The following is a 22,378-nucleotide window of genomic DNA, read 5'->3' as shown; positions in this document are numbered from 1 at the left end:
ACTTAATTAACATTAGCTGTTTGCTGAGTTCATTGAATGTCAGCGAGGGCCGAAAGATACGTGGCAAGCAGAGGAAGTCTTCCGTCTCTTCCTTTTTCTTCAGAAGGCCTCAGCTGAAGTGCTCTCTTAAATCCAATATGATTTGCTGGAAAAAAAATATCCTGATTCGTGCACTCTGCAAATATTCAAATGTCCTGGCACTTCTGGCTGTGTCTGTTCCTTGGAGAATGAGGTCATAGCAGCTTCTGATGTCCCATTGGGACCGGCAGCCCTTAGGAGAGCAGGCAGAGCTGTGTCGTCCTGACTTTGTCTGGGCATCTGGTGCTTTTCAGAATGCCCCTCCATCTGGGTAAACCCCTGTGTGTGTTCGTGGACTTGCCAGACCTACCTCTGAGCACAGTGTGCTCAGAGTTACAGAGCAGCACACAACACAGTACAATGCCAGTATTTGTGGCTCGCTCCGCTGGAAAACTTGTGTAACGCTTTCCTTAGTACAGCTTCAAGTCCTGCAGTGTTAGGAATTACCTGCAAAATGAGGCAATGATAATTTTCTCCAGTATTTATTTTTGGCTGAGGCATTTCTGCAGTTAGTACTTCATTTTGATTAGTTCCTTCTGCCAGCTAATGACTGGATTCAACACTGGTGAATGAGCTGCTGATGGTGGTCACAGCAGCTGACGGGTAAAGATAAACTCGTTTGCTATCTGGTTGTTGCAGAGTCACTTATATCCACAGTGCTTCAAAATGTTCTGCTTGCTTTCTGTCACCGTGATTTTTGAAACCACCGCAGCATTCAGACTCCTGACAAAGGCAGCCTTGTGTGAGTCTAGTCTGTGTAGGTGGCAGGGGTGCGTGTGTTTAGCTAATTGGGTGGCGATGTACGAAGGTACATACGTAAGTACATAGTGTATGAGCATCGCTGTAGTGAAACATGTTCCAGCGAGCAGATATCAGGATGAAAGTAAGATTTTTTTGCTGTAAATCTTGGTGGGAGAAAATGTAATGCTGTAGGCTATGGCAGAATATGGATTGGTGCTTTGTAAGTTTCTTAACAATAGTAAAAATCTTAGCGTTTGGCCGTCAATTCTAGACTCGCCCTTCATTCCAAAGCACAAATTTTCAAACCTGAATTTGAAAAGGTAGTTTCGGAAGGCGTTCTTGGCAGATCTTTTTAGCCAACAGCTCTTCATACCTCGTCTGAAGAGTTGAGCGGACAGACTGTGGGCTGTAGTGCATTTGTTGTAGCACATGTGGCATTACAATTTTGCTAAGTTGTTTGTGTGCAGACGGAGAAGATGGGAAATGTTCTGTGTGTTTAAGTTGCTGTTTGGCTATTGAAGAGAACAGATTGGAAGGAAAAAGAAACATACAATTTGAGTATAAATATCATACAAATATATTGTTATCAAGATATCCCTGTCTTACAAGGGATGGGTGGTGAACAAGTAAGCAAATGGCCTAGAAAATGTCTGGAGTGGTTGGGAAGTGGGGAGGGCATTGAAGATAAGACTACTCTAGGGAGAAGGTGGTGGATGTGTTTGCTGTTAGCTTGTGGAAATTTTTAGCAGTATTAGGAGTATTCACACTGTGTTCTTAATGGAATTAGTCCAAGCTTCTTGAATATAAATGATTTGTTTAGAAACTTCACCTGTTGTGTACACGGTGCTTTCCTGATGCTTCCAGCCTCAAAGCTGACTGTCTGGAGTTAGTGCTGTAGCTTGGGAAATCTCTACTTGACATTGGAAGCTTTGCTTCTTAACCCAGAGGTCTTGCTTTTGTGAGAAGTTAAGATTTGCTGACAGGTGGCTGTTGAAGCATGATGGAACTTTTTATTTTAATTCTTCTTTTTTTTTTTTTTCCCCCCCATCTTTTATGCAAAAATATGAGCTTGTGATGGCACTTCAGATTTCATATGAGAAACAAACCGGCATAGTGAGGGGAGGGAAGAAAGGGAAAAGATGTCACGCTTCTTGTCTGACATTCCAGTTTCAGTGTAATAGGGGACTGAAGCATTATTATTATTTAACATGGGGAACAGGGAGTGTTTTTAAAAGCAGTGTGGAAGCCTTGAACTGTAACATGGGGAGAAAGAATTCTGTGGGCAAATCAAGTGATGAAATTACCAATGGTTGTGGGGAAAAAAAGAGATAAGTAGGCCTTTGAGATTGATGCCATTTTTCCTTACAAAAAAAAAAACAAAAAAAACCAAAAAAAAAAACAACCAAAGTAAAGCCCAAACTGTCTAGTGTATCTTTTCAGTAGAGATTATTACAAGAACTGTAATTAGGCTAGAAAATTTAAATTAGCTTTTTTTTTTTAAAAAAAAAAAAAAAAAAAAAGTTCTTTTTCATAACATTGATATTACATTAATATTTTTTCTGTTACTCATTTTAATATGCCTCACTTCCTTTAACATCCATTATAGTGTTCTCCTAGGTAAGCAGTGCTTTGCTAGAGAATAAAATGAAATGATTGTTCTTTTTTTCCTGCTGTTGTTTTGGATGACCATTAAATTTCACTAATCGATACTCATCAAATTTTAAGTACAGGAATTTGAAGACTGGCAAAGTAACTTACGAGCACAACCACTCTCTGCTCCTAAGTACTCTTCTGTGCCACAGCAGTGTTTGTAGTAAGTGTGTGTGCCAGTAATTAATTGTCAGTGATTGATTGCTCAGCTTTTGCTGTTCAGTGTTGGTAGTGGACGACTTAGTAGGAAGGTAGACGAGATTAGAAAACATTGCTGTTTTTGTCAGCAACGAGAATAACTTGCTAGATTTTAACACTCCAATGTGCTTCCATAAGAAGCTCTTTTCTGTTGGAAGTTAAGGAGGATTTTGCCACTGAGCTGCATAGTTGGTGTACATGTGTGTGCACCCATCCTGCTGGGCATGGGTGAGTCTCTGAATGTGTGCAAACTATTTGGGCATTTTAGTTTTCAGATGCCTGCTTCGGAGGTGTATTTTTGTCCTACCACTGAGCTTGCTGACTGTTCTACTGCACTTGTGTGCCTTTTTGTTTCAGCAATCTTTTGGCCTTTTCATTGCTGTGATTTGTCTTATTTGCTAATTCCTTACTTGATGCCTTTTATTTTGTATTTTCTTTTTAAAGTTATGTCCTTCTTATCATTTTAAAAATTACCTCTGCCTGCTTCTTCAGGGTTTTATGTGTTTTCTAGGTGTAGGGCTAGTAAAATATCTGGATCAGTTGTGCTGCTGCTTTACTAGTTCTGGAAAACAAAACGAATCAAAATCCTAATGTAATTCACTGAATACAGACTGGAAGAAATCCTGTTGTATGGCACACTTAACTTCCAAAGTATTTATGCTGATAACTGAGCCCATGCTATGAGTTGAATGCAAAGCATGGGTGTGTTTTTTTTTTAAATATAATTTTGTTTTGAAGGGTGGGAGATTTTAATGGAAATTCTTTATTTTTGGAAATTATTTAAGTACATATAACAAAGCAGTTGTGTTAGGCAAACCAAGATACCTCATGTTTGAAACTGGAGGAAATGTTACTTGTTATGAATATCTACTGCAGCTCTACTGAGACAGTGGCAGGGGAGCTGTGTTGTGGGACTATACAGTATGGTAAAGCTTGACTAAATGAGAGAGAATGTTCTTAGTAACCTATTAGTTTGGACTGATGTGTGCATTCATTGCCCACAGTGTATCTTTCCTTTTAACTAAAGACAGAGTTCTTAAACAGTTTTCATTGTTTTTTGTGACACAGTTTGTGTCTACTCAGAGCTTTCTGATTTTAGGTAGTGCATCGTTGTTTCTATTACAAGAAGAAAGACTTGTTGACTTTTGCTTTTTTGGACTTTTCTTTGACTTAGTTTTAGTTAGCTTTATTGCACTCACTTTATCTGCAAAACAGCTTTGCAAGTAGAAGATAATTTGTTTGAGGACAATGCAATTGGCGAATGGAATGTTGTTCTACGTGGCTATACCCTGTGCAGGTGGTGGTTTCTTATGGATTGCTACTCAGTCTTCCTCTTATTTTAGATGCTGTCACTGCTGAGTTACAGAGTTGATTTATTTAAAAATCTGAACATCTGTTCCTACCTTGAGTTTCTTTAATAGCTATGAGCCCAGCTGTGCAGGGACAGACACAACCACTCAAATAAATACAATCCTGTTACGTTCTAATAATAAGCTGAACTTTGAAAAACTGTTCTAAAGAATGATGCAACGGTATTTCTTGAAGTCATAAGTAGATAATGTATTTCTGTTAACCCTGTTTTGTGATGGCGCTAAAACTCTGAGCAGCTCTCTGCTTGTACTCCATTGATTGATATCCAACCTTGTTTTTTTTTTTTTCATTGTCACCTTTTCCAGCTAGCATTGATATAGTGATGGAAGAGAAGATAATACAAATATTTTGCAATCTGTAAGCAAGAGAAGTCAAAGCAACATTACATAAGCAAACAGTCCCACCCTCAGCATGTTCTTGAAGCTTTCATTTCTGTTTATTAGGTTGTTTGTACTGGGTCTGGTTATCTAAGATCTTGATCTTGAACCAACAAAGTTCTTGGAACCGGGTACCAGCAAAACTCAAGGGGATGCTGAGGCTGATTTTCCTGTTCCTTTGGCTTACACTAAGAAAGGTGCTTGACAACATTGTCATCTTGTGTAAGATGATGCAGCAGCTTATTGTGATGACTCGATAGTTTTAAGAAAGTCTTTAACCAGATTTGTTATGAGAGAATTTTGTCAGAAAATCTACTTTGTAAGTAAGTTCTTTAAAAAATCATTTAGAAACATTATTTGATATAGACTCAGAATATACAGTAACTGTCTCAGGTCACTCTGGAAGTAAGGTCCTGCGTTTGTTTCCATGGAAACTACAACAGACAGAACTCAGTAGCACCACTTAAAGCATGTATGCTCGGCTACAAAAGCACTATTTTCAACATGGTCACCACCATTAGCTATGCATTTTCACTAGCAATGAACAAGAGCGTGCATGCCATGCTTGTAAAAATTTGCATGTCTAACTGGAGCATGGCTTGTCTGTCACATCACTGTTGCCACTGCTGAAATGCCTCTCTGTGCTCACATCCAGTGTTTGGTCACCATGAACATTCAACAAGTGTACATGAATGTCAATGGATGACATTTTTTCCCCATGGAAGGATTCAGCTCCACACCTTTGCTTCACACACACTTCCATGTCAGACGCCATTTTGTCAGACCGCTGCTGCCATCTGTCACACAGCAACAGCGTGCAAGGGAATATTGGTGGCAAGGTTCAACCTTTGCTGCCATACCACCAACATCCATCTCTGATATCCTGGGGCAATATAGTAAAATAGGAGGCATTACCTTCAGAGCAGCCCTTGTAATTTTGGAGACTTAAGATCTGGGTAAAGGCAATGTGGTTCAGAGATGTGACTGCTGAACTGAAAGGTGAATCGCATGCATAGTTTGCAGTGAAAATGTGTCTTTTTTTGAGTTGAAAGTGGGCTAATGTTAGTCTGTTTATGACAGGAACCTTAATTTCTGTGAGGTAAGAGGAATCTGCTTGACCTTCTTAGATTTAAGTGACTCGAGTAGGATTCAAATATAGCAGTTCATCTCTCTTTGGTTAATTTTTTTAAGCCAGCTGCATTTGAAAACAGTAATTGACTAGCCTGTAAACCCAGGTGTCAGAGAAGGAGCGCAAAGTGGTTTTCTGTGGGTGACTTTTGTAACTTCCTTTCATCCTTTGAATTGCTGCAGCAGATGGATTAGGTATTGTTTTTGCTTCCACTGGCAGGTCTCTCAGTCTTTGTGCCTGTGAATAAGAGTTTATGTGTGCCAGCTTACCTTTTTAGAAGTTAAAGATCTAATCAACTACTATTTCTACAGGGAATGCAGAGGGCAACCAATGTTACCTACCAAGCTCATCATGTCAGCCGAAATAAGAGAGGCCAAGTGGTAGGAACAAGAAGTGGTTTCCGTGGATGCACAGTCTGGTTAACAGGTACATTTATGGAATTCTGAGGCTCCTTGTGTTTTGTTTTAGTTTTTCTTCTGGAAAGCTGTTTAACTGTAGTTCCTCTTTTCATCCAAAGTGGAATGTGGCACCTGAGCCCTTGATGCTATTTTATTATTATTTTTAGGTCAAGAAATTGCTTTGGGACAGTAACTTGAGAATCCACCTTGTTTGGTGCTCTAGGAACTTTAAGTTTTCTTAGCCTTGTCCTTTGCTTAATTCTAGTTCTTGGACCATGTTGGTACCTCTTGTGATTTATTTATTTTTTTAAAATCCATTCTGCCTCGTCCTACTTCCCATTTCACCTATTAATATATGACTTTTTTTTTTTTTTTTTTTTTCTTTTAAGAGTTTATGTTGCTCAGTCTCTTCTGCAAAGATTTCCTCTCTTTATATTCTTCTTGTCTCTTTGGGTCGAAATAGCACTTTAACATGAACCTTTACCTATTAATGGCAATTGCATGTTGATGCAATGCATATGATGAGGTATTTCAGCATAGTCTTTTTCCACTGAATTGTTTTGTCTGTAAAAAGAAGGAGAAATGAATTCTGGAAGATGGCTTTGTTTTGTGAGCATCATTTATTTAGATTTCTCTGACTAACAGACTAACGTGTTTTGTTTTTGTGTGTGTGTGGTATCTAACTCAGTGCTGTTACTCTGCAAGGAATGTGGTATGGTCCCTTTCTGTTGACTGAAATTCTCTTCAGTGTGAGATTTTCTTTTCTGATGTAAATGTGACATATCCTCAACTTCATTTTGGATTTCTGAATTTAGTTTGCTCAAGTAAAAACAACTGCCAGCAGCTGGGATTAGGTACTACCTCTAGCTGTCAAGGCCAAACTCTTCTCAAGTGGCAAACTTAGCTTTGTGTTTATTCTCCCTATATCTCTTGTCTGTATTAGGCATTTAGCTTTTATTGCACATAAATGCCTTCAAAGGCCAGAAGCGTGCATTGTTGCTGTCACTTTATTGGGCTTTTCAAACCAGCAGTGTACATGCACTGCAGTTTTCCCTAATTTGTTTCTGTGCTTATGATACATAATGATATTTAATATTTTAGGTCTCTCTGGTGCTGGGAAGACCACAGTTAGCATGGCCCTGGAAGAATATTTAGTATGCCATGGCATTCCGTGCTACACATTGGATGGTGACAATATTCGTCAAGGCCTTAATAAGAATCTGGGTTTCACACCAGAAGATAGAGAAGAAAATGTCCGTCGGATTGCTGAGGTTGCTAAACTGTTTGCAGATGCTGGTTTGGTGTGCATCACTAGTTTCATCTCTCCTTATGCTCAGGTAAATGCAAAAACCTTCCAGATATTGTGAAGAAAGCAAAATGCAAAGCATCATTCTGAATTTGAGTTTTTAGGAGTTTCTCACTGAACTTAGACAGGATGAAACGCTTCCTTTTTTTCTTCTAAAATGACTCAAAAGTCATAAGCACTAAACTAAAACATCAAAAAAATTTAGAATACTCTTAAAACTGGAACAGTTCTTCAGTTTACTAGGTAGAATTATTAATTTAGCATTAGGAATAGAAGCAAAAGATACTATAAAAAATTGTCCAAAGTTACAATATCTTGCTTGCTTCACTTAAATGCCAGTACTTTATAAATGCGACAACTTGGTATACATTTCACCTGAATCCTCAGTTTAACTGTTTTTTAAAAGCAGCTCTTCCTTCAGTGAATTGATGGTGGGAACTCTATTTTACCAAGTCAAGTAACAAGCATGTGGTTGCTCTTAGTTCTTTAGTTCAACAAGACATTAGCTAATCTGCAGATAAGCTGAAGTCCTTGTTCATTTTGTTTTTGAAGACTTTTTTTATATATGAGAACAGGATGGCTGAGACAAGTAGAATGCATGAATGCAAACTATCTTGAAGAACAGCCCAATGGCTGTAGCTCAGCTACATAGCATGAGAAGATGTTATTTCTTTGGTCATAGTGAAGAACAAACAATTCTTTTGATAATGACTTGTGGAACTTGAGATCCTGCAGTAAGACTTAACATGACTATTTTTTTTTCTCATTTCTCTTTTATGAAAGATGGTTTTACTAGATTTTTGGAAAGTTTTTTTTTTTTGTTATTTTATTGAATTCATGTATGGCATTCACAAATTGTTTCAACGATCAGTAAGCCATGCAAATAAAGTATTTGGAGTGTACAAGTCTGTCCGATAATGAATGTGCAGAAATCTGGTGATCTGGAGAGAAAGTTGATCATAACAGGAGCTGCAGGTAGTATTTGCTCTGGCTTTACTACATGAGGTAGATGAACTCTGAGGATTGGCATTCTTAGTACTGGAGCAGGTATAGATAATTATGTACTCTGTGGCTGTCAATAAAAACCAAAACTGGTTAATGTAAAACCTCTTTTATCTTCATGTCAACTGTTAACGTGTGAAGAACTTTAGAAAAGTTAGTCTAGCTGGCAGAGCTACATTTTTGTTCTTTTTCTTCAAACTTGCTTACATTTTACTATCAGTGTCTTTAAAATGAAGCTCAAAAGCAGAAAAGCAATACAGATATTATATGGGTGCAGTCTTTCATATTTCTTTTCCCATTTTCTTTCAGGATCGTAATAATGCTAGACGAATTCATGAAGGGGCCAGCTTGCCTTTTTTTGAAGTATTTGTGGATGCTCCCTTGCATGTCTGTGAACAAAGAGATGTTAAGGGACTGTATAAGAAAGCCAGAGCTGGAGAAATTAAAGGTAAACCCGAATATAGTTTCATCCTTCCTATATAAGTGACATGTTGTGATTGGACTACACATAAGTGACTGTGCTGAAGTGTGTGAATGTGAAGCAGAAACAGGTGAACTGGGGATAGGATTGAGCAAGATATTGGGATTAACTTCCAGCTGAGAGAGCTGACTGCTTTAAAAGCAAAATACAGTAACAGAGCAAAAACGTCTGTCCTCACATAGAAAATATAATTTGCTCCAGGTTTTTATTTGCAGACTCTCAGAATTAAAGATTAGTCTATCTTTCTGTGTCCATTGACTAGTTAAAAAAGAGCCTGATTCTCTCTTTGTGTCCATAAAAAATGGTATTAGTAAGAATTACTGTCTTTTCCTCCCAAAAAGTAGAGTGTAGTCACCATCACTCTGTAAAGACTCTTCACTGAAAATGCATCTGAAGAGAATAACTTCTATTCTGAAGTTAGGATATTGTACTAGTGCCCATGAATGTGATTTAAGACCCTCACATTTGAGTGAAGATTGCTTAGCCACTGGGCTTAATTTTTTTTTTTTTTTGGTGCTGCTTGTGCATACATGCAGCAGGTTTGTTAGAATCTCCTGTTTCAAAGCAGACTTCTAAGACGTGTTGTGAATTGCTTACGTGGTCTGTGAAAACAGTCCTTACAAACAAAGGAGTCAGATGTCTACCTTATTCTATCTAGTTATCTTAGAATTGGTATGTTAACTGCAAACTAATTCAATAGAGGATTGAATTCCCTACTCTGCAAGGTATTGCTTGTGTGAATTTAAATATAAACTTGTTGAAAATCAGACCTTTTTTTAAAAAAAATAAAAATCTAAAACCTACTTAAAAAAAAAAAAAGTAAAAAGAAATCACTAATAGTGACAGACAGTTGATGAATGTGTTGTAGTGCAGTTCTTTTATAAGTGCTACTATTGTATTCACAATGTAAATCGAATATCACAGAATCGCAGAATGGCCAGAGTTGGAAGGGACCTCAAGGATCATGAATTTCCAACCCTCTGCCACATGCATCAACCTCCGCATTTAATACTAGACCAGGCTGCCCAGGACCCCATCCAATCTGGCCTTGAACACCTCCAGGGACGGGGCATCCACAACCTCTCTGGGCAGCCTGTGCCAGCATCTCACCACTCTCTGCAAAGAACTTCCCCCTGACATCCAACTTAAATCTTCCCTCTCTCAACTTAAAACCATTTCCCCTTGCCCTGCAGTTATCAACTCTTCGAAAGAGTTGATTCCCCTCCTGTTTGTAGGCTCCCTTTAGGTACTGAAAGGCTGCAATGAGGTTACCCTGCAGCCTTCTTTTCTTCGGGCTGATCAAGACCAGTTTCCTCAGCCTGTCTTCGTAGGGGAGGTGCTCCAGTCCCTTGATCATCTCCGTGGCTCTTCTCTGGACCCTCTCCAACAGCTCTCTGGCTTTCTTGCACTTTTCTTGATTCCTTGAATATCAGCAAACATACAGTTTGCCTGCTGCAGAATGCTGAATTTAAATGCAGTCATGTGGTAGGGATTGGCAAATGGCTCAATAAAGAAAAAAGCAGTTGTTTTCCCTATGAAATCATTTCTTAATGAAGTTAAAACTTTGTGCTCCTGCCTGGCTTATATCAAGGAAACTGCTACATGAACACTGTTAAAGTACAGTCATGTTTCTGAAGAAATCATTTCAGATCTTTGTCTTCTGTTTTGTAGGCTTTACTGGGATTGACTCTGAGTATGAAAAACCAGAAGCCCCAGAGCTTGTGCTTAAAACTGATTCCTGTGATGTGAATGATTGTGTACAACAAGTTGTGGAACTTCTTCAAGAGAGGGTGAGCAGCAATGCAGGTGTATCTTAGTGACTTTTTCAAAGCATGAGGTCTGATGTGCACACTGAAAAATGCAGATGGAATTTTTGAGTTAGACTTCCACATGTTTAAGTTTCAACTTTTAAAATTGTCTTCTTCTGACCTAAGCCTTGCAACAACAGTGATCACCAAGTGAAATAAGCTCTGTAGAAGTACAGAATTATAGTCATTGCCATAAATGCAATGTAAGGGATGAATAATAAATAACAAATGTAAGGGAGAATATGGAAATGGTGAATGCTAACTTTTAAATTGTTTGCTAGCATAGGAGAATTACAGAAGGTTATTATTAGATTCTCCAACAGACTGGTCCCCATGTTTTTTGTGAGGTGGATGTCCGGGACATTTAAGGTGTTGGTAATAGCTTGAGTAATGCTCCACCAAGAAAAAAAGACCTCATTATATAAAAAGCATTGAGTTCATTTTACTCTACTGTTGCCAGTACAGCTTTGGAGACATTTAGTTCCTGTTTCCAAATTTTCAAGAAAATGGTTTTAACAGTTCACTGTTTGATCAGTATTGCTCGGGAGCTCTGGCAGGACAACAAGCCACAACAGGGTGCTAGACGTGTATCCTAGTGCTCATCTGAATACTTTCTGGAGGGAATAAGGAAAGAGCTGCCTGAGTCCTACTGTGGGAGGGGGCACTTCCTGACTGTGAGAGGCCCTGAGCCTCCTGTTCAGAAGACCAATTCAGTACATTTCATAATTCTATAAACCAGTGTGCTAACATAGTGATCCCTAGTGTCTTGCGTTGGTACATTTGGTACACAATAGTGAATGGTGGCTTCTGGCCCAGTCAGCTTGGCTCTATCCCTTGCTTAAAGCACATTTTAGTATTTTATTTTCTTTTAGGAGAATGGTGCCATGAATAGAAACATGTCTTGGTGGTTACTTACTTCAATAAGACATTGAAACCAAGGCATGGCTGAACAGGCACATCTTGTTCTCAGGCCATATGTAACCCAATGATACCCTCACGATATAATTTCTATAGGATTTTTTGAAGTGACAGACCAGTGGTCGTGGTTTTAAACAATTCACCATGATTAGTTAGGAAAAGGGTTGTAAACCAGCAGCATTAAAAATCATCTGAGAAAAACATGGTTCAGAAGTCCACTCAGTATTGGTGATACTGGAATTTCAAGAGCTGAAACACAGCTGAACTGTATGTGTGTGTTGAGCTAAACAGATGGATGTACACAGATATATATTGAGAATTTGGAATATTTTTATTTCGTAGGAAATGGAATGACTTAGTTCTTAAAACTTTCTCATAATATTTGCGAAGAACTCTAACAAATGTATCCAGTATTCACCAGAAATGTGTTTCTTCCTTTATTGGGCGAAAAGGGAAGTAACCCCATAGAGGACTAATAAGCAGCTGTTGAATCTGGAAAGTTACTGTGTGGTGTAAATCAGTTTTGAGGAGCATTTGGATAGGTTTCTTTACATGTAAATGCAATGAGTGAAACACTTCAAAGTTCTTTTCAGGGAGTTAGAATGCAAGCTACTGATGAGTATCTCTTAAAGCTACTGAGTCGGAGTCATGAAAATTTCCTTTTATTCCTAACTGCTTTCAATACTATACAAAGATGTTCTTGCTTAATGTTTTTTTATTTTTTTTTCCCCAGTCAGAAAGGCATGAGTGGCTTTGGGCTTGATAAATTTGGCTCTTAGTGCGCTGATACCATCCAATGGAGTCAAACACGCCTAGTGCAGATATTTGGCTGTAGAGATTTCATTGTTTCCATTTGTTTTTTTCCTGTCAACAATTGTAGCTGATCTACCTCGTTAAACAAAGCCGGGATTTTGCAGTAATTATATCAGCTCAATATTTAACCAGGGAGATATTTTCTCAAGAAGTCACCTCTCAGGAATGCCACCTTTATTATTAAGGAATGCAAAAATGTATAAAGAAAGTATTGGGTTTCTAGTATGTAACTTTCAACATGCTGAGAAAAAGTGTCTTTTAACAGCTTTTGTACAAAAGTCCCATTCTTGGGGACAAAACACAGCTCTCGAAATACCACAAAAGCAAACTACAAATTTTGGGAATCTGATTTTGTACTTCTACTATTTAGATCAATCTACTGTGAGTATAAACCTTCACTCTTCCTTTTACCACCCAGCCCCTGAATTATAGCTAAGAACTGAATTCTTATCTAAGTTCAGGGACTTTCTGTTCTGAGACTCAGCGCTGCACTTGTTGGAGGGAGGCTCTCCATATGGTCCTTTAAAGCGTTGATTTCCTGACTGTATTCATACAGTTCTTTACAAGTGTATTCAGAACAAAGTAGAAATGGAGAGTAACAATTCCAGGAAAATACACAGAAATCAATTCTTCTGTTCTGTATAATCTCTTTCTATATATTTTCCTCTGTTGATATTACAGCTATCACTGTCACGTAATTATTCTTTTTGGATCAAAGTTCTCTGTCTTATCTAAGTTCCTCATTTATTCATTGGTCAAAAATGTAACAACGAATACTCTGTGTGATCATCTTGGTTATGAAATTGGGTTGCAACAGGCCAGAAACCATCTTTCAGTGTTTTTTGAGAAACCTACAAACATAGCAGATCAGTATTTTTAGTATCTTAACCTTTATGTAGGGCAGACATTTCACATCTTCAGCCCAATTCACAATTGACTACAAAGTATACAGTCAGTAGAGTGTATTTGACACAGCTGATTGTACTCACCTGCTGGCTGGGTATGGAATAATTGTTTTACATGCAGCCTTGTTTTCCATCTCCTTTCAAAACTACTTCAGTGGAAAATTTGTATGAATACAACTTCTTACTTTTTTGACCATGATGATAATACCAAATACCTACAGCAGTAGGTGACTGAGTGGGACTTTCTGGGTTTTGTAAGATAAATCATGAGGATTTAAAATGATTTATAATTGTGTAAGTACGTTTTTTTTCCAGTTGCCTTTGCAACAAAGAGGGCAATAGCAAATTTGGCTGTACTCTTGCTAATACAACAACGGATTAAGGGAAGTGATTAGAACAAGTGACCCTGAGAGTTTGTGGGCACTTCATCCTTGCAGATATTTGAAAAGTGGTTGAGCAAGTTTCTGAGCAGCCTCTTGTAATTGTTTTAGTTTTGAGCAGGAAACTGAACTAGGTGACCTGCAGAGGTCCCTGTGTGATTCTCTGCTAAGGCCAGTAGTTATTTTGTGTGAGAAGCAATGGAAAAAAAACAAAAAACAAAACAAAACAAAAAAAAACAACAACCCAACACGTCCAGTCTAAACAATATACAAGGCTGTACTGGTAGTTTTGTATTGCTGCAGTGAAGATTTACACACAACAATAAATACGTATTTATTGTTATATCCACAGTGAGCAGAAAATGAGTTCAGCTTTCAAGTATAATTAAAAAAAAAAACCCACCCACCTCAGTATTCAACTTCAGTAATTCCTGCATCAATAAAACATTGATTTCTTCTCTTGCTTAGGGAAGTAAGCACAGCCTTCTGTATTTTAAGTTATGGATTTCTTACTATGGGGTAGGTGTACTTTGGTTATTAATGTTTTCCATTGGAAGTATAGCACAGAGTGATTTTATTGAAATGGATTTCAGCAGCTCCAAGTGTGTTTTCTTTCTTTTGAAAAAGCATGTATGATTTTGTGGTTATTATTAAAAAACAAAACTTCAGTTATGGTGAATTGTGTAATTAGAGACAGTGCTGGTGTCACTTTTGTTGCTGCTAAATTACTTTTGCTTTCTTTGTTTTTTAACTTCTGAATTCTGGGAAAAAGGAGTGGCAATTTTTTAGTTCACAATCTTGGTAGGCTTCAGAGAGTCCATTTGTAAGGTAATCTTCTAGTTGGATTTCCTGACTAATTGGCTTATATGATTATTTCCTCAATGTGTTGGGGTCTAAAAGTTTTGTCTTAGTTAAGGTGTTCTATTTGAGCTAAACATGGCTTATTTTGACCAAAACAAATGTGTGAAAAGCATAGTCAGGGCAGAAATAGCAGTGAATGACTGGGGCCAGAAATTTCTCTTTTTGACACAAGGAGGAGTGCTTTTGTGGCTCGAGTGAACTGGAAATGTAACAGAGATGGGAACAAAACAGGTGTTAGTACAGAAAATCTTAGTTCTCTTTAGTAAGATTGCAACTGTCACTGCACTTTTTATTCTTTCCCGTATTTAATATTCTGATAAACCTCCCTGCAAGTTCTAGATAGCAGTAATTGTGTGAAACAGTGATTACACTTAAGCAAATAGTTCTGTCTCTTTCTTTATGTAAACTGTTTAGTGGCCTCACCCATTAGTTAATACAAACTTACATTACTGAATGGCTGGTCTTATAAATCTTATAAAAGCTGACATTTGTGAATGCTTGTCTATTGGAAACTTGCCTGAAGGCTCTTTATTTTTTTTTTAACAGACTGAGAAGGGCGTTGCTATTGGCAAGGAACTGTCACCTCAGTCTAAGATGTCAGTCACCACGTTAAAGTGGTCACTAGGTGGCCTACTAGCCTAATATTTATCTAAAATTCATTCAGTTCAACGACCTATGAGCTTCTCTTGCTGATGTTTTAAGTCAAAAATACTGCTTTAAATCCCATTTTTATGTCTGCTGATGAGTCTAGGTTTACTCATCCTGCAAGTCCTCTAGATATTTAGCTTCTATTTAATGTCTTAGCGCGCCATAATGTTTGTGTCATTCACAAACAAACAAACAAAAAAACCAACAAAAAACACCTAAATTAAAAAAACAACAACAACAACCAAATACCACAACCACCAACAAACCATCAAAATCCCACATCTAACCATATAACCTCCTTGGTTTCAGTTGAAACATAAGTAACTCTAGATTAAAAATACCATGAAAATGTCTTCGGCTGTTTTATCTACTTGGGTAGAAATACAAATGCATGTGTGGCCATGGCTGTAGTTGTAGTTTTCTACGTAGTGCTTTAGATAATGGTGGTGGGGCTTGAGCTGTTTTACAAGCAAGGTTGAATTGCCTACTCTGGATTTATTGCCTTTCGCTGTGTGTAGAGCTGCCTTCCTGCTGCCTACGCCCTCAGTATGAGGCAGAGAGATTGTTCACAGAAAATACATTCTGTAACGTTTGTTACTTCCGCTGTTTGGCCCACTAGAGGGACACTAAACGTAGGATAATACTGGAGAAAACTTTTCAATAGACACATTTATTTAAAGCTTTTGGTGGTTTGTAAAATAAGAACGTTGTACTGTGGTAAGAAACTAGGGTCCAGAGCAGAATATTCTCTGAAGCTGTCTAATGTGTACCCAGGCATTACTCTTTGCTTATAAAATCTGCTGTTCTTACCAGCAGGCAGCACTTTCATTTGATTCCAGGCTTACTGCTGTGGAGAGTCTGCTATGGCTGTCTTGGACTGTAAATCTTCTGCTCAAACAGAGAGAAGACAAGACAGGTTTTACCTCATTTACCTTCTAGTAAAATCACTTCTCAAACAAAATCTGATTGTAATGGATTCAGCTTTTCCTAATATAACACAGTGTCTAAGTGCTAGTTTATTTTTCTTTTATTTGTCTTTGGAGACACAAATAGTGTAACAGTTTGCTGGTCACACTGGCTCTTTTCACTCATGACTGCATTCATTTTATCTCTCTTTCTTCATGCCATTTCCTTTGAGTTTCCATGGAGTTGGTGCCTGACATCAGATAAATGCTTGACTAACTGCTTTAACATTCTTGGGCAAACTTTGTGTTTCTACAGACACACCTATTTACTGTGGGCTGCAAATACAGGAGTCGTTTTTAGTTTTCCGGTGTATTGTTGTTGTAGGTGTGTGTATACCTTGCTGTATGGGTGAGCCCCTCCCTCTACCCCAGAAAGAGTTACTTCACAGAAGATTTCAAAAATCTTAAAAACCTGCTTTGAAAAGAACATTTTCTTACTGTTCTCAAAAGAATATTTTCCTACTAAACACCACTGGAGCACTTTGACTGGGTTTTGACAGTGGGCATCACCCTGTGTCACGAGGCTCTTGGAAATTTTGTCATGATGACCTTCCTTTCTCTTCCCCTTTTTCCCTTGGAATTGTGTCCTTATCCTTATGAGGGATTTAAAATTTAGATCATATGAAGTGAGAATGTTTGGCTTAAAAAACCATAGAGGAAAAATGCTTTTTTTTATTAGTGATATTTTGTGGTATTTGAGTTATAATTAGAACACTGCTTTTATTTCCCTAGCTGTCAGAAGATTCACTTTATACTTGTGTATTAATCAATTTCAGTTTTATTTTCATATTAGCACTGTTATATACTTGATTACTTAAGATTTCAGAGACTGAGCATTTATGTGTATGTTTTACTACTTTAGCATGTATAAAAATGTAAGCTCTTTCTGCTATGGCTAATGTAAACATTAATAAGTCATGAAAACTGCACTTAATTCAGTACTTAAATACTTAATAGGTAAATGTTTTATAGTGATATGGGTTTTAGTAATACTTTTTGGCAGACACTGTTGCTACTCAAGCCAGCAGCTCTGCTGGTAATATATACAAATCTTGAACCAGTGCTCTTAAAAAGTTAATAAAAATTCCTTACTGCACATATTCTTGCTAGCGAGCAGCTCAACATAGAATTTTACTTCTTGACTGTATATTTGGTGTCCAAGAGGCATTCTTTGCAAACGTAAAATTGTGATTATTCCTTTTGTACAGGACATCGTACCAGTAGATGCCTCGTATGAGGTGAAAGAGCTTTACGTGCCAGAAAACAAACTGAAGTTGGCTAAAACTGATGCTGAGTCTCTGTTAACCTTGGAAATAAACAAGGTACTGTGTGTTCATTTATCTCCTTACTGAAGCTGACAAAACAGTCTGTGGTTAGGCAGAACAGTGTACAGTCAAAACACCTGTACTCGTTACAGACTGTAACTTGACACACATTGTCCTTCTTTTCTTGAGGAGCATAATAGCATGTTTTCTTTTGTCGTCTTTTAGAGGTAGCAGTTGACTAATAACTTCATAAGTATTGGCTGGAATTTCAGATAATGCTACTTAGTTTGTCCTAAGTCTGGAGATTAAAATTTGGTCATTTTTTTCCCATTTGAGCATTGACCAAACCATTCTTTGCATGCATCCTGTGCATAGTTGTTTCTAGATGAATTATTAATATATACATTTTTAGATTGCTTACGCAATTTTATTTTGAATTGTAGTGACCAAGGAGTATTATCCTTGCTAGTAACCTTCAGGTTAAAGTAGTAACCTTGTATATCAGGCTTCTACAGTTGCAAACTTTCGTCTGTAGGTGATCAGACCTACTTCATTAGCTTTTGCTTTAATTTTTTTGCTAATTGGAATGAATTCATGCTACATTTTCTGGCTTCCAGGACAAAAATAACTTGGAAAAGCGTGGATCAGTGTAATGCTTTTACTTAAGTTAAATGTGTGATTTTCCAGTGTGGTATTTAATTTGACAAAGCTGCTTCTGACTGTGTTTCTGTTCTTCCTGGTCATCTTTTTATGAAGAACTAGGCCTAAACACAGATACAGATGATTTTTTTCACTGACTTCTGACTTTTTAATGGTTCTATTTTAAAAGCGTACCCTGGCAGCCAAAAAAGCAAGCTGCGCTTTGGGCTGAGTTGAACACAGCATAGTCAGCTGGTCAAAAGAGATGATTCTCCTGCTGTATTTAGTGTTGGTGCAGCCTCAACTTGAATTTCATGTGCAATTCTAGTCTCCGCAATGCAAAAGGTTCTTGAAAGCATCCAGAGAAGGGCAGCAAAGCTAGTAACAGAGCTGGAAGGCTGGAAGGCACGTCCTGTGAGGAGAGGCTGAGGATGCGTGGATGCTCCAGAAAAGAGGAGGCTGAGGTGTGACCTCATTTCTCTCTGTACCTTCTTGAGGAAGGGAGACTCTGGGCTCTTCTGCCTGGTAGCTGAGGTCAGGACCTGTAGGAACGACACAAAGCTGTGCTGGTAAGGTTCAGACTGTACATTAGGACAGATTGCTTAAACGTGAGGGTGATCAAGCACTGTAACAGGCTTCCTAGAGAGGTGGTTGATAGCCTATGCCTGTTAGTGTTCAGGAGGCATTTGGATAATGCCCTTGATATGCTTTAACTTTTTTTTGTCTCTGATCTGGCCGGTTAGTTGCACTCGATGTTCATATGGTCCTTGCAACTAAACTTCTCTGTTCTATTAAAACTTTTAAGTATTGTATCTGGGACCTGAGTAAGCATGTGCAGCGAATGACTTTGAAGTTCTGAGACATCACACCAAGCACTAAACTAAATAGTTTTAAAACTGCTTAGATTTCTAATATATTTTAATGGTTCCTCTCACTGCATCTTACGAAATTTCCTTTTGCGTGCATCAGTAAAACTGTATATTGCTTTGCAGAGGAATAAGTATTTAGGGTCATCATTATTGAGTTTCTGTAGGGTTCCATTCTGAAATGCTTCTCATCTAGCAAAACCAGCCTTCTCCCCCTCCATTCCTAACTGGTGTTTTTTTCAGATACCAGCAAGTATATAACATCAGCTAGGGAAGAAAATGTGTTTTATTTGTCTGAACGTAAACTAAATGATGCAATAAAACTAGTCATGCTCTTTGCAAGAGAGACTTAGACAAGTGGAGTCAGTGGACTTTGTCCTTTGTCAAAAACTCTTACGAAGTCTTAGTAATGCACATGCAAAAATAATAAAGGCTGCACTCTAAGTCGCAGTGTGACAGTTTTGATGTTAAGGAAGGAAATTCCCTGTAAAATGTTGCATCTTACTCTAAAATAAATACTTTCCTGAAAGAATTTTAGTTCTGGATTTTCTTACTACTTTCTGCAATAAAAATCTCCTTACTAATCCGTGCTAAGATCAGAAGCGCTAGTCTTCTCTCTCCTTAATTCTGTTTTGTAGTTATTGTATGTGTTATTGTCATTTATTTTTTTTTTTTTTAAGCTCTTCTTTATCTTGCTTTATTGAAAAATAAATACAAATGAAACTAGTTCTGGTAAGATAAACTTTATCAAATGTTTATGAGTAAAGCTTATTTGTTTTTAACGCTATCAAGTTTGATCTAGTGTTAGAATTGGAAAGTAGTTATAAACACTAAGGAGCAAGTTGTTATTTTTCTTACTTACAGAGATTTGAAATTCTTTGATTGAGACCATCAACTGAGAGATCTTCCGTTCATGTTGCGTTTTATGCGTAAATCATCTTCTGTTATGATTAACACCTAACGTCAGTCACTGAGCAATGCCTTTTATTTGCTCAATTTCTCTGTTTCTTTACAAGGTGGACATGCAGTGGGTGCAAGTGTTGGCAGAAGGTTGGGCAACACCCCTGAGTGGCTTTATGAGAGAGAGAGAATACCTGCAGTGCCTTCACTTTGACTGTCTGCTTGATGGTAAAGTACTTCCACTAGTAAATCTGAGCAAATGCTACTTGTAAAATATTATTGATGCTTTGCTTCTTAGTAATGGTGTAGTGAAAATTTCTCAGGTTTGTGCACAATCTGAGATAAGAAGATAGAATTGTGAAATCATTACTTTTAAACTTTTTATTTGTATCATCGTGTTTGAAAAATCAACACCTTATATTTTTGCCTGTACAAATTAAAATTTACATTTTTTAAATGCTTACATTTTGGAGAAGATTTTAAACCTGAAATCAACATTTCTAATTTGTGTTGAAGAAATCTGTTTTAGAACTCAGAATTGAAATTAGTTGCTGTTTAGCTTTGTGCAAAGAATGCAAAAAGGTTTCTTCCCTGTCGGTGATGAAGGAAGAGACAATGAAGTGACTTGAGTACTGTAGCTCTGTTGGGTATAAAACCAGAATTGGGAAGAAGGCCTGACTGGATGGCTGTTGCATGACACTGAATGACTGTGCCTTAATAACTACCTAGTTTTAACAAATACGTTTTATTTTGTATTACCAATAGGCTAAGAGCAAACATCAGTTGAAGCAGTTAAGTGATAACATCATCGAGTTTAAAATTCGATAGTGATTCTCTGTTATTTCATTTGTTCTTCTTTGAAGATTGTTTTACATCAACTTTTTGTGTTTTTGCATAGTTTATATGATAAAAGGGATAGCAAAGAGTCCTGCTTCTTTCTGTGTCACTATTTTCTTTCTGGAAACCAAATGGCAGAAAAAGGTTGCCATTTGTCTTGGACTCTTTTTTTTTTTTATCCTTTTCACCCAGCCTTGTCATTTGTAACTGCCTATCTTGCTTAAGATATGATTAAAAGAAGGTTTAAAAAATGCACTGCTCAAATAATAAGGAAACCAGCTGTATTTAATTTCACCTCAATTACAACCAATAGCAAAACTCCTATTAATTTCAAGGGGGCCATGACTTTTCTCTTGGAGAACTCCTAAGAGTTTTGCACTCTTTTTTTTTTTTTTTATGCCTGCACTTATTAGACTTTTGCCACTGTTTGATATTTAGAGTATTTACTCTGCTGGTTTCTCAGATCTTACACGTGTAGTCAAGAAAAACAACGCTTCTGGGATTTAGCAGTGAAGTAAATGTCTAAAAATGAAGGACACGTAACATTTGAGTTCAGATATATTGGGTTATTTTTGGAAGTTAGTAGTTGGTGAACTTTCAGCTGAACAAACTATGCAAAATATCTGACTGCAGTTTCTTTTGAGGTAGATACATTTGAGACTGAACTTAATTTGGTGTAAACAGCAAAAGTCACCTTTTGAAATATTTGATTTACATATGCTAACTACAAAGATGTATTTTGCTGCTTCCATCACAGTGAGCTTTTCTTACAGACTGAAATTAGGGCTACGGAGGGTGATATTTGTATTTGTAATAGTCATAGTAGTCTTGAGTAATGCTTGAAGTTACCTGGTTCAGTTTACTGTATTGCTGCCTGAACAAGGTATTCATTGTTTTGAGATCCCCCAAACATAGTTTCTTCACAGTATGAATACTTTAGTGCAGCTGTAAGTATTTGCCATTTTCAGTAGTGTCTTTGCTCTTTCCCAAACCTCAGTCTTTGCACATCCTTACAGCACATGAAACCAATGCAAAAGTGTGTTATAAAGTCGTCCTTGTTGTGAAAGCTAGAACTACCTGTTGTATTATCATACAACAGCTAGACTGTAACTTATTAGGAAACTTGATGTCTGGACTGTAGCTGATAATATGGGTAATGGCTTTTCTCACTCTGTAGGGGGAGTCATTAATCTCTCAGTGCCTATAGTGCTGACAGCGACGCAGGAAGACAAAGACAGACTGGATGGCTGCACAGCAATTGCATTAGTGTATGAGGGTCGCCGCGTGGCCATTCTCCGTAACCCAGAATTCTATGAGCATAGGAAAGAGGAACGCTGTGCGAGGCAGTGGGGAACGACATGCAAGGATCATCCTTACATAAAGGTATGCGTGTGAAGTTGAAAAGCTAGTCTGATAAATTGTCCTGTCTATGGAGATGCAAATTAGTTAAAGTTGGTGTCTGTGACTTGTGTATTTTGAGAACAGAACTTTTTTGAGAAATAATTAAAACATTTGAATGGAAACAACGGTGCTCTTCTGTTCAATGTAGCTCTTGAGTAGTCTGTGCTTAGTGTGAAAACCTGATAAAAATACGAACATGTGAAATGAATTTGGGATATAGAATCTGTGCTGCAGAGGGGGCGACTTTGCCCTACTGTGTGCCTAAGAAATCCATTCCCCTGTGGACCCAGGTGGATCATCAAAGCTCCTTAATATGCAGTGTGAAGTCAAGAAAAGTTCCTTTCTGGCTGTGTGTGGAGCACATGAGAATTGCCTTGTTTAAATTCTTTTGAAACAGACATCCTTCCTGAAGAGTTCATGATTTAACTCTCTGAGGAGTTA

The 22,378-nt window shown here is 37.7% G+C and overlaps 1 protein-coding gene across 1 annotated transcript in view; it reads left to right on the top strand.

The window, feature by feature from the left end:
• PAPSS1 (3'-phosphoadenosine 5'-phosphosulfate synthase 1) overlaps positions 1–22,378 on the top strand; it is a 37,704-nt gene that overhangs the window by 1,325 nt on the left and 14,001 nt on the right. The window contains exons 2-8 of the mRNA XM_052681769.1: positions 5,856–5,970; positions 7,044–7,279; positions 8,560–8,698; positions 10,403–10,521; positions 17,238–17,351; positions 19,816–19,927; positions 21,714–21,919. Of these exons, the coding sequence (XP_052537729.1) occupies positions 5,856–5,970; positions 7,044–7,279; positions 8,560–8,698; positions 10,403–10,521; positions 17,238–17,351; positions 19,816–19,927; positions 21,714–21,919 (1,041 nt within the window). The remainder of the gene's footprint in view (positions 1–5,855; positions 5,971–7,043; positions 7,280–8,559; positions 8,699–10,402; positions 10,522–17,237; positions 17,352–19,815; positions 19,928–21,713; positions 21,920–22,378) is intronic.

Source organism: Tympanuchus pallidicinctus, unplaced genomic scaffold (genome assembly GCF_026119805.1).
Source record: "Tympanuchus pallidicinctus isolate F22 unplaced genomic scaffold, pur_lepc_1.0 scaffold2, whole genome shotgun sequence".
NCBI classification, from domain to species: Eukaryota; Metazoa; Chordata; class Aves; order Galliformes; family Phasianidae; genus Tympanuchus; species Tympanuchus pallidicinctus.
Note: the sequence above shows the minus strand (reverse complement) of the source record. Positions and strands in the feature narration are given on the sequence as shown.